This window comes from Crassostrea angulata, chromosome 10 (genome assembly GCF_025612915.1).
Source record: "Crassostrea angulata isolate pt1a10 chromosome 10, ASM2561291v2, whole genome shotgun sequence".
Classification (NCBI taxonomy): Eukaryota; Metazoa; Mollusca; class Bivalvia; order Ostreida; family Ostreidae; genus Magallana; species Magallana angulata.
In genome coordinates, this window is record NC_069120.1 from 17,552,059 (window position 1) to 17,562,500 (window position 10,442).

The following is a 10,442-nucleotide window of genomic DNA, read 5'->3' on the forward strand; positions in this document are numbered from 1 at the left end:
TAATACATGCTGTAATGAAGCTACTGACCTTTTAATTGCTGTAATAGGGTGTAATATGCTTTTACAAAAGGGTGAAAATTTTATGCGTTGTTGATGTCTCTTTGTTGTGCGATCCGAATCAAAATAACCGTAATGTTCAACAATATAACAGGTTAAACTACATCAGTTATGCCTTATTTAACTCAAATAACATTTTTAATGCATACTACCCGTACAATTTTTTTTTCGACGTTAATACATTATTCAAGAAAGAAATGTCTAACATGTAAATACTTCTTGAGAACTTCTTCATTGTAATTTTATGTACATAATTTTCTTTTCTTTAATTTTCTTTGATACCATGTATATAATTGTGACCACTCATAAGACTATTTTTTCTTCTTTCATTTTTCAAATAATTTCTTATATTTTGATTATTAAGCTATTATTAAAGTGACTAATACCTCTTTTTGTTCCCTATAATATAGCGTAGTTATTACAAAAAATTGAAAACCAAAATTGGAACAACACTCCGTTTATATCCTAATGGAAATGATATGACAAGTGATAAATGAGATGACAAGGTATTTTGTATTTTGCAAAATTCCACAATTTTCGGGTAAAATCAATAGAAGAAAGAAAAATAAAACTTTTCATGGTAATGAACATTTCTTTATCATTAAACAAATAATAAATACAAATATTGTCACATTTCAAACAATTATTAACACTTTTACATATAATTTCCAAATAGAATTTTAATTAATAACTGCAAACCTATCTGATTACATCACAAATATAAAAAGAATATCAACAATCTTTTACAAAACAATATCAATTTTAAAAATCCGTGACCAAGTTTTGAACAGACAATTATGAAAAACCCAATCTAAAAGCTAAGTGTACCAATTCATAAAAAGAAAATAAAAAGTCAGTTTTGTATCAGTATCATGAGTTATAAAGTTTTTGATTTTTTTTTGGCTGCATTTCCGTTAGAAGGAACAGATCCAGGAAGGCCAGAAAATCAGGTAATGTCGTCCTTTCTTTTTATTGTTGTTGCTTCCGATGAGGAGTCTGTTAACAGGAAAAATATATTTGCTTCTACAGCGAGAGTGAAACTTCGTACCAGTCACTTCACTATATGAAACCTTGTCTAAAAATACCCAACATATCCCGCAGTACAGGGAATGTGTATGCACGGATCATTATTTTAAATCTCGTCGCCCTTTGAAGTTTTGTTTTAAGTAAATAGAGAGAGAAAGACAAATGCACTAAAAGTAGCCTTCCATTAGGTGAGCATTTGGAAGAGAAGAAGTCAAACGGGGACCCACCACAACACGTGTTAAATAAATAGATTTGTCTAAACAGAATGTCAGAGACCATCACTGTAGTATACCGACTGAAAAAAAAGAAAGAAATCTTATGATAAATTCGGTGTTCAAGGTAAACAAGTCAAACCTGTAAATCTAGATTAATTACACAAGGGTAGTTTTATATCTCTTTTTCGCATTTTCTTAATTTTTTCTTGTCTTCTGAATATAGATGCAATTTTTCACTTCAATAAGACATACTTTTTTTAATTTTTTTTTTTTAAACCTGCCTTTTCCCCTGAGTTGTATTTAATTTCTAAAAATAACATTTGTTCAGATAATCTGTTATGTTTACAATATTAAAATATCAACAAAATATAAATTTAAAATTCAAAAATTAATAAATGAGTAATGATTGAGTAAATAAATAAATAATAAATACAAGGAAGATTAAAATAATTATTGTGAAATATGTTTTATTGTAGATTCTGAAGTTCACATATAAAATAAAAGTTTATCTTGCATTAAAAATATTATGCAGCAACAGATAATAAGTATATGAGAGTAGTAATAAACGCTTTGTTGCTTAAAGTACATGCATCATTAATAAACAAACTGACTTACAGGGCACGTTTCTAGTTCAAGTGTATATCAAATAGTTCTTATACTAGAAATCGATTTTGTATTGAAAAAAAATAATGATGAAAATAGTTCTTTGATATTTTATACAGCACATCAACTTTATTGTTGAAATGTATTCTATAATTTTAGCTGCTTATTTACCAAATTGAAAAAGAATTTTAAATATCATAAGTAGCATATACTTTTCCATTTTCAGAACCGATGAAAAATATATATAAAAAAAATGATATTATGAAAATAATACGGCATTGAAAACATTTACGATATATGAAGGGGGGGGGGGGGGGTAAACTTAAATTTGTAAAATATTTTGACGTGGATTCCTTCGAGATTTTGTGTAAATACGGTGGTTTTGTGTAATGTGTTTATAAAGATGACTGGTACTTCTAAACAATGTAGGAATTAGATTTAAATACTTTGACGGTGTCTAGCCCCAGCATAGAACACACGAATACCAACCTTACTGGACAACGTCCTGTCACCGATGCAGGGCCACGTGCTTGGCTTTCAAATGCCCAGATCCAAGCCTCAGGACAGAGGGTGTCTTGCAGAGACAATCTTCTTTCTAGCTCATATCCATAACCAAGCGCTTCAGATTTGCCGATCTCTTTGTGTAATCTGTTTTATTCTTTTGCATATTTCTTTAAAAGCTTTGCGGCGAACGACTCCAAGATTGTCTAATTAACACAGACTGTGAAAGAAGTACTGCATGGCGCTTCGGGATCAGCCCTTAAACAGGGACCCGAGGGGGTCTGCGGAGAGTATCAACTTTCTTATCGTCCCTTTGAATTGTCCAGAATTTACCCTCCAGGACCTGAACGTTTATAAAAAATAAAGATTAGAATTCAAATCTTCAGATTTAGCTTTACAACTTTAAATGTTAAAGGGTTAAAAATGTAGTTAACTGATGAGACAGTATTCCCCATCCCTGTGGAGACATTGTTTTGTTTTGTACGAAGACTTTTCCATAAATCACTTGATTTTGAATTTCTTTTCTTCTCTGTCCAATGTACATTTTTCCTTTGATGAAACGGCATAAAAATGTTTAGAATTACTGTGAAATGACATTACAAATCTGAAGGTGATGACTTGATACTTTTATTTTTATTCTTGTCTACTTCATAGTTTCTTTTGTGTTTAAATTTACTAAACTACAGGTACACGTGTTTATGATTAATATGTTGCAACAAGTTGCATTTGTTAACACAATCAATCAGAGCAATGTTTTTGTTGGAAACACAATCGGATGTCACTTTCGTTGTTGTTGCAAGAACCAGTGTCTTGTTTCGTGAAAAAGCCCGTCATTCAAAAGTGACACCCTGCCGTTTGAAATGTATTCGCCTTCTTCCTTCAATTACCGATCTCTTTGTTCACTTATCATTGCAAAATTCAATATTAGCTTTGCAAAAAAATACCAACCCCCTTCTATTCTTGCTCTGAAAGCCAAAATTTTAATTTTTAAGAAAATTTTGTATTACAAAAGGGTTTTCAAACATATAAGTTTCATGGGTAACATCGTGTGAAAGGCGAGTTAATTATTGTTTCTTCCACTGAAGCGACATCTGAGGCCGATCGGTAAGGCATCGGTAATTTGATCTCTGTTTTTTGTACTCGGAAATCAAAAAATTCGTCACCGTGTGCCGTAACTCTTTAACTATGTGTAAATAAACATACTTCTAGCGTCTTTTATATATGTGATAGAAATTCATGTAACCTTATCATTTTCTTTTTCGTTTAATGGAAAACTTTGTATGGTGCAACAGGGAAGATTGATGATCGTTATAAATGAATTCAGAGACGATACACAAATTTATTTGTCCTACAAATTGCAAAAGGCACTAAATACGGTGTTCAGTGTAATACTGTCTATACTTTCAGAACGTGATGATTCTTAATATTCATGTCTATTATACTTATATTCCAAATAATCAGATTCTTGCAAAAAATATTCAAGAAAAAAAATGACTTAATAAGAGGTTAATTAAAAGCAAAATTAATTGGAGACAAACGAATTAACTACAGCATTTATTATTTACTAATTCCTATAAATTTTCCAAGCACCTGCCCTTTTTTGTTTCTCGTTGTTTCAATTATTTTCTTGTCACTTTCGTTCTCTGAGAGACAATTTGTCTCTTTTTTCTCTCATATAATCAAAGGACTTGGCCATACAATTTCCAATTTCTCGAGTCAACTGATGTCTTCTCATCGCTCTGTTTCCAGATTAGGTTATTGTTCTCCATTACTTGGTTCGTAGGCTGATACTTTATTTTTGATCAGCTACTTCCTATCTCATTGTTGTCAGCTCTCCATTCAAGTGGAAGCTGTGACACCTTTTGGTATGCACTTGGCGGATCATTTTTTTTCTTTCATTTTAAAAAAATAAATTTAAAAGGAAAAATGTCGATATTACTGTTTCAATTCGAAATTACAATGCATAATTTACAAAACTAAGTTAAAAATGCATATGTACATGTATTTAACAAGTTTAGTTTTGAATTTAATTTTACATGGAAAAATCTTTTATATCTAAAATACAACAAATTCAGAAATTCCAAGTTGAAAACCAATGTCTTTTCAATGTCATTTTTGATAATTAAATTGTAAATGATTGTTTCTGATTTTAAGTGATATGTATGCATTATATAACATTATATATTATTTCCCTAAGATTTTTTGAGAAAATTACTGTAAAAATAATAATTGGTAGGTATAAATCAATGTCATATTAAATAATTTTCTAATTGAATATGACAGTAATAGCACATCAACTAAGAAAAAGAATAAATCTTACCTTGTCGATGTTTAACCCATAAATATATGCAACAAGGTTACCCAAACTAATTTCCATGATATAACTGTAAAACATATTTGAATATGTTACTAATATTACAATATGATGCGCAATGGCAGATATGTACACAACGGTTAACTGCCATTGAGAATCATAGCCATCCATTGTACTTAAGCAAATGTTGATGAAAGATCATACATAAGCTCGCTATCATTGCCAGTCTGCTGATAGCTAGGGATTACAAGTGACGCCCAGCCCAAAAATATACAAACAATTTTCTCTCCCTACGGCTCCCAGTATTTGCAAAAGCAGACGAGAAGCTAGCACGTGTCCCCGGGCCTGAACAGACAAAAGGTGTGATTCCGCAAAGTTTTTCCCCATAAGGTAAAATCGTTTTCTAATCGTTTTTCTTTTGAAACAATTTATTATCAGTCTAAAGCTGTCAGAAGAAAAGCCGACATCATTGCGTTCTTTGCGCTCAAGAACGACTGCGACGTCGTTTCTTTAACACTGGCTCTGAATCTTTTGATTCAATTCTTAAAATTCTAGAATTTTTGTCAGATGGCAACATTGACGTGTTTGGGTTTTACAAACATTTGTATTTCGATCATGTTTCAAAGAATTTTGGATGTACATTTCATAGTTGACGTATTCATGAAATTCCAAATTACCATTTTCGTTTCCAATTACAATTCTGGAATTATTAACTGTCACGGGCGCGATGAAAGGTGAGAGTTTTGCTTTCATTCCCTGATGTGACAAAAGTCCGGAGTTTGTGCAGAGAGGCAGAAGTTTCTGCCATAGTGGAGTATCGGTTGAACTGACCATACCTATTATCATCCCTCGCTCTGTTCTGGACAACGGGAGACAGGAAATTTCTACTGTTATCCTTTGGTAATTTGAGGGGAAAACAAACTTGCAGCGTTTTAAAAGACAGCTCGACTATTAAAGCAATAGAAATGGATTGAAAGGGGGAATTCGGCCGTTAAATAGTTCTTTTTGTAATACTCGGAATTCTTTATTCGGTGTTTGATAGATTCTGTTTTATTTAATTTTCAAATTTTGAGGGCGAGACAAACTGATGAAGAGTAGTAAAAGGCAAATTAGCACAATTACTGTGGTATGTAACCACTATACCTTTGGTTGGTCAAACGCATTAATACGTGTGTATTAATGTATAGACCACGTTACTTAAAACTAATCGTGTAGCAAATTGCGACGGCTGAGTGAACCCTTTGGTTTTTACGGGAGAGAGATTTATTATACATTACGATGATATTTATACATGGAGTCGAACGAATAGGTGACACCCACATTATGCGAGAAATACCCGTTCAACCAATCAGCGCGCAGCACAGAGAGGCAGCAAAAAATAAAATTTGAATTATAATCACATTCAATTAATGGTGATAACAAAGTTTAGATATATGCTTTAGGTTAGTTTAAACAATACAGCTTTTTTGGTTTTAGGAGCATTTTCTGGAGGCTGTCTTGTTCAGTTTCAAGCTCGACACAAGAATCGTTGTCTGACATCGACAGAGACAAGTTTTGCTCCTAGCGTCTGCACATAACCGCATCTAGATGAACGTTCCTGCGCCCAAACTCCAACTGTATCCTAAGGTTTAACTATATCCGTTGATTGGCCGTTTTGAGTACACCTCGAGGATCGGTTTGTGAGACTTGTGAAGAGTAACTTCAGGGATACAGAGAAAGATGTCATTTTTGGCTATCGAGTCCAATTCCCCTTGGCAGGTAGGTCATGTTTTCAGTTTTTTCACCTTTAGCATGTAATGTTGTACAGATATATGTGAGGTTAACACCCTAAGTAAGATGGAAATATTTAGAAATTATTGTGTTTTTTGTGTGTCTCTAAATGTTCATTTAGGAGACATGGAAGAGTACTTCTATATTTCTTGTCATACGGGTTCAATTTGGAAATCGGAACTTATGCATACTTTTTTTCCCCCTGCGAAATCAATAAATGTTATCGAAAGATTAATATGTATGGGCAGTCATAACACAAATATCGGTGCACTAAGCAAAAGTGGTTTTATTTAGGATTTTGTTTTCTCTTTGCCCATAGGTCACCGTTAATGCGATCAAAAGATCTCGTGTAATATTCAAGATTAAATAACCAATGAAAAATTCAATCACGGTTCATATTCTCTATTATGTGACCTTAAGCGATTTTATTGTAATACAAGATGAAGCTGTATAGTTTTAACCCTTGACATGAAAATAAATGCCTCCCTTTGTGATGCGTGAATGTAAAAACTTTGATAAATCAAGGACCGATTAAATAGATCAGAACCCGACCAAAAAAACCAAATACACGATTCTGTGGCTTTTCAATGTCTGGTATAGTGTGAAAATCCGAGCACATTACGAATTTCAATCATCTTAGTCCGGCCGGAATATGGACAATTTTTTATTTAAGGAATTAACTTTGCTATTTTAAACGATTTCCTACTCATCGCCTGTGGTGAAATTTCGCGCCGTTCTTCTGTTTATGTTTTTCTAAATTGTCGACGAAGAGATTAGGAGCCCTTCAATGAGACAAAATTCCTTATTCAAACAGTTATAAAGAATGATATTGAAAAGATAATGTTTAACCAGATTCATATTGGACTATTCCGAATTATTCAAAAGCTTCGTACTTCAGCAGAACAAAAAACAAATTCGGTATGGCATGACCGGTGTTCAATTTCAAAAATCTAGCGACCTGTGATTTTCAACAATTTCTTATCCTTTGGATAAATATTTGAATTAGAGAATTTTTCCGGACAAGATACACTAGATGTTTTCTTTGCCCCTGGAATAAAAGCACGTTAATCTCCATCCTCTCTTTTAGAAATTTATATCTAAACAAGAAAAGGTGCTCTTCTTTAGAAAGTATTTTCTTATATATGATACATACATATGTTAAATCGTCTTCTAAATTATTTTCTTTTTAATCAAATTCTGATGTCTGGTAAAATATAAAACAATGATTTTACACAATAAGTACTCGAAAGAAATTGTAGTAATATGATATACCTGGTAATTTTGTAAAAAAAAAAAAATAATAATAATAAAATATTGTAGCGACCCTTTTAATTAAATATTTAACCCTTTTAGAGTCTGAATAATAATATATTATCCTTTTTGCAGTAGAAACGTCTATAAAAGAATTGAAATAAAGAAAAAACAAAAAAGGAGCCAATATCGTAAATGCTTGAAAACTGAAGTTGATTGATTACAAGTGTTTAACAAGCAGCGGCACAAAGGAACAGCGACCTTTGTCTTAACTCTGTCTTGTCATTTCATTAATTAGGTGACTCTGTTCATTTACAAAACATCAAATTCTAAACAATTAACAAGAGGCTGTGGCAATTAAACCGAATATTGAATTCCTCAATTGCCAGCTGTTTGAATGTTTGCATAAATATTAAAATTTCCTTCCCGAAAAATTTCATATAAATTCTGAGTGGGAGTTAATACAATGGCAATAAAATACGTATGTGACAAGATCTCTTATATTTGTCATAAATATCATTACTACCACCAGTGCTATCATAGTTTTTACCTTTAGAATAATGAAATAAAATTAATTTAGACATTTTAAAGAAGCCGGAGAAAGAAAACGCATGTCTACGTGGTCCATCTTTGAGTTTGTGCTTCAAGCTCCAAGTTGATGTAGGTCTTTGTTTAGATTTGGGGAGATCATATGTTTTGGTCCGTCTTATCTCCTTGCTGTGTATTTGAAGCTGGCAAAACAGTTAACTTTGTCACCATTACTGATCGTTCTGTCTGTGTGATGAAGACACACTGTATAATTCTGTCAGCTTACAACCAATTATGACACGTGTAACGATGACCCTGTCACTCCATACCCTGCAGTAACAAGCCTTTTGAATGGACATCCCAAAACTCTCGAAATTCAACAGATGGTTGTCTTTCGCGTTTTAGACTTTTTTGATGACTATCTCGACCCGTGTAGTACATGTGTTTTCTCTCTTTGTTGCGGCGATACGCAGCTTTCGACTAATTAATCATGATTTGATAAATCTCTATAATATTGTACAAGACAAAACATCACTGTATATAGATGTAGATATGACATGATCAAAAAAAAAAACCGCCTAATTTTACACATTTTCTGAACACGGTTTTAGAACCCGTGTGGAAAAACCTCTTTTAAGTTTCAGAAATTCGTGCATTTTAACCCTCTTGTCTTTCACAATCAAAAATAATATAAATTTGCTGTTTACCCTTTTCAATAATCATCATTACTAGCATTTACTTTATTCTGTGGAAACGGTATTTATTTTCTATCAAAATAATCTAACAATTATTTTATTTCAAGATTATGTAATTGTTACGATAAAGATGCGACATGAAAAGAAATTCCCGTCAATTGTAGAATGATAAATTCAGCGATTGGACAAACAAGCACAGTGCGGAACAGCATCCAAGAAAAGACTTAGAGGCCTATCTGTAACACTTAACCCGTTCATTAATTAACACCTAGAGCTAAACAAGTTCGCGAATTATAAAAACTAACGGTTACCCGCGCTTTGTCTTATCTTAATGCCATCTTTTTCATCCTATCACGTATTTTGTAGTTTATTAATGTAATTTTTCCACGATCCAGCGTTTCATTTCTCTGACAATTAAATAAAAGAGCTACTAGTTGACTAAAAAGCCAGGGTAATGGCTGGATAAATCAATATGGTTTATAAACTGTTGACAAGAGGGCCCAATCCTCCCCAGGCCATCGGCACCAAGCTTTCTATCAGTGTTGTATTGATGGCTTAATTTTCATTGTAAATAAACCTGATCAAATTTCACTTTGGTTGTCTATTTGTTAAGATTTGTTGACAAATCTTGTTCGGGATGCCCAAAGATATTTTGGTTTCCGAATTTAGGTTTTAAATATGTTTCTGAAATGATGCTCCAATATCGTTAAAATTATTTATGCTTTGTATTAATCCCGGTCAGTTGCCACATCTTTATTATTGTAAGTAAAAGGGGGAATTAGCAGAAATGGTACGTTGGTTAAGTGGGCAAAAATTAAAAAGTAATTTTGCTATTATTAATGATAGAATATTTAAATTATTGTGGCAATCACATTAAAAACAGGCCAATATAACCAATATAATACAAGAAATATAATTTTGTGAAAATCATTTATATTTTGAGCTAAAGGAAATATCTGGTTGAATTCGGAATTCTTCGGAGAAAAAAAAATAATTTTGTTCAACGCATTTGATTTTTTTATAATCGTTATGGCAGAAAAGACAATGCTTTTACCTGGGCTAATTTTGAAGGTAACAGATTTTTATTATGCGACGATCGGTTTTGATGACTGATTGTGGAAGCGTCTAATCCCGAGACAACCGGTGCGCGACTTGTCTAATGTATGGATACACCAGCTCTGGAACGTGCCGGACCGACCGTCAGTTTATCTTTGTGAAATCAAATTGTAATAAACAGAAGGAAAAATATTTGAGATATTACATATTAAACGCTACTCTTTCTGTAAATTATAGGATATAAAAGATTAGAGACAAATGAACGACAATAAAATCTCCATCCAACCTCTCAGTACTTAGGGTTACGTGTTCCTCGCTTCAATTTGGTCCATTTAATGGCGCATGTCACGCCATTTCTACGGAGTAATGAAAGTCGGTGAAATTTTCCTCAAAGTACGGACACATGGCACACATCTAGAACGATAA

General features: G+C 32.6%; 1 protein-coding gene and 1 long non-coding RNA gene across 3 annotated transcripts in view; one reads left to right on the forward strand and one right to left on the reverse strand.

The window, feature by feature from the left end:
• Window positions 1–219: 219 nt before the first annotated feature.
• On the reverse strand, window positions 220–4,919 carry LOC128166396 (uncharacterized). The gene is made up of 3 exons (XR_008241152.1): window positions 4,723–4,919; window positions 2,391–2,745; window positions 220–1,378 (listed from the first exon to the last, which is right to left on the reverse strand). It is a non-coding gene; the product is annotated as an uncharacterized LOC128166396 (long non-coding RNA).
• Window positions 4,920–4,967: 48 nt separating this feature from the next.
• The window catches only part of LOC128166395 (transcription factor AP-2-epsilon-like), a 26,860-nt gene continuing 21,385 nt past the window's right edge, over window positions 4,968–10,442 (forward strand). The window contains exons 1-2 of one of the 2 annotated variants that reach the window (XM_052831526.1): window positions 4,968–5,106; window positions 6,193–6,474. In XM_052831526.1, the coding sequence (XP_052687486.1) occupies window positions 6,436–6,474 (39 nt within the window). In that variant the 5' untranslated portion in view covers window positions 4,968–5,106; window positions 6,193–6,435. Of the gene's footprint in view, window positions 5,107–6,140; window positions 6,475–10,442 lie in introns of those variants that run through there. The other variant, XM_052831527.1, reaches the window with a different exon arrangement.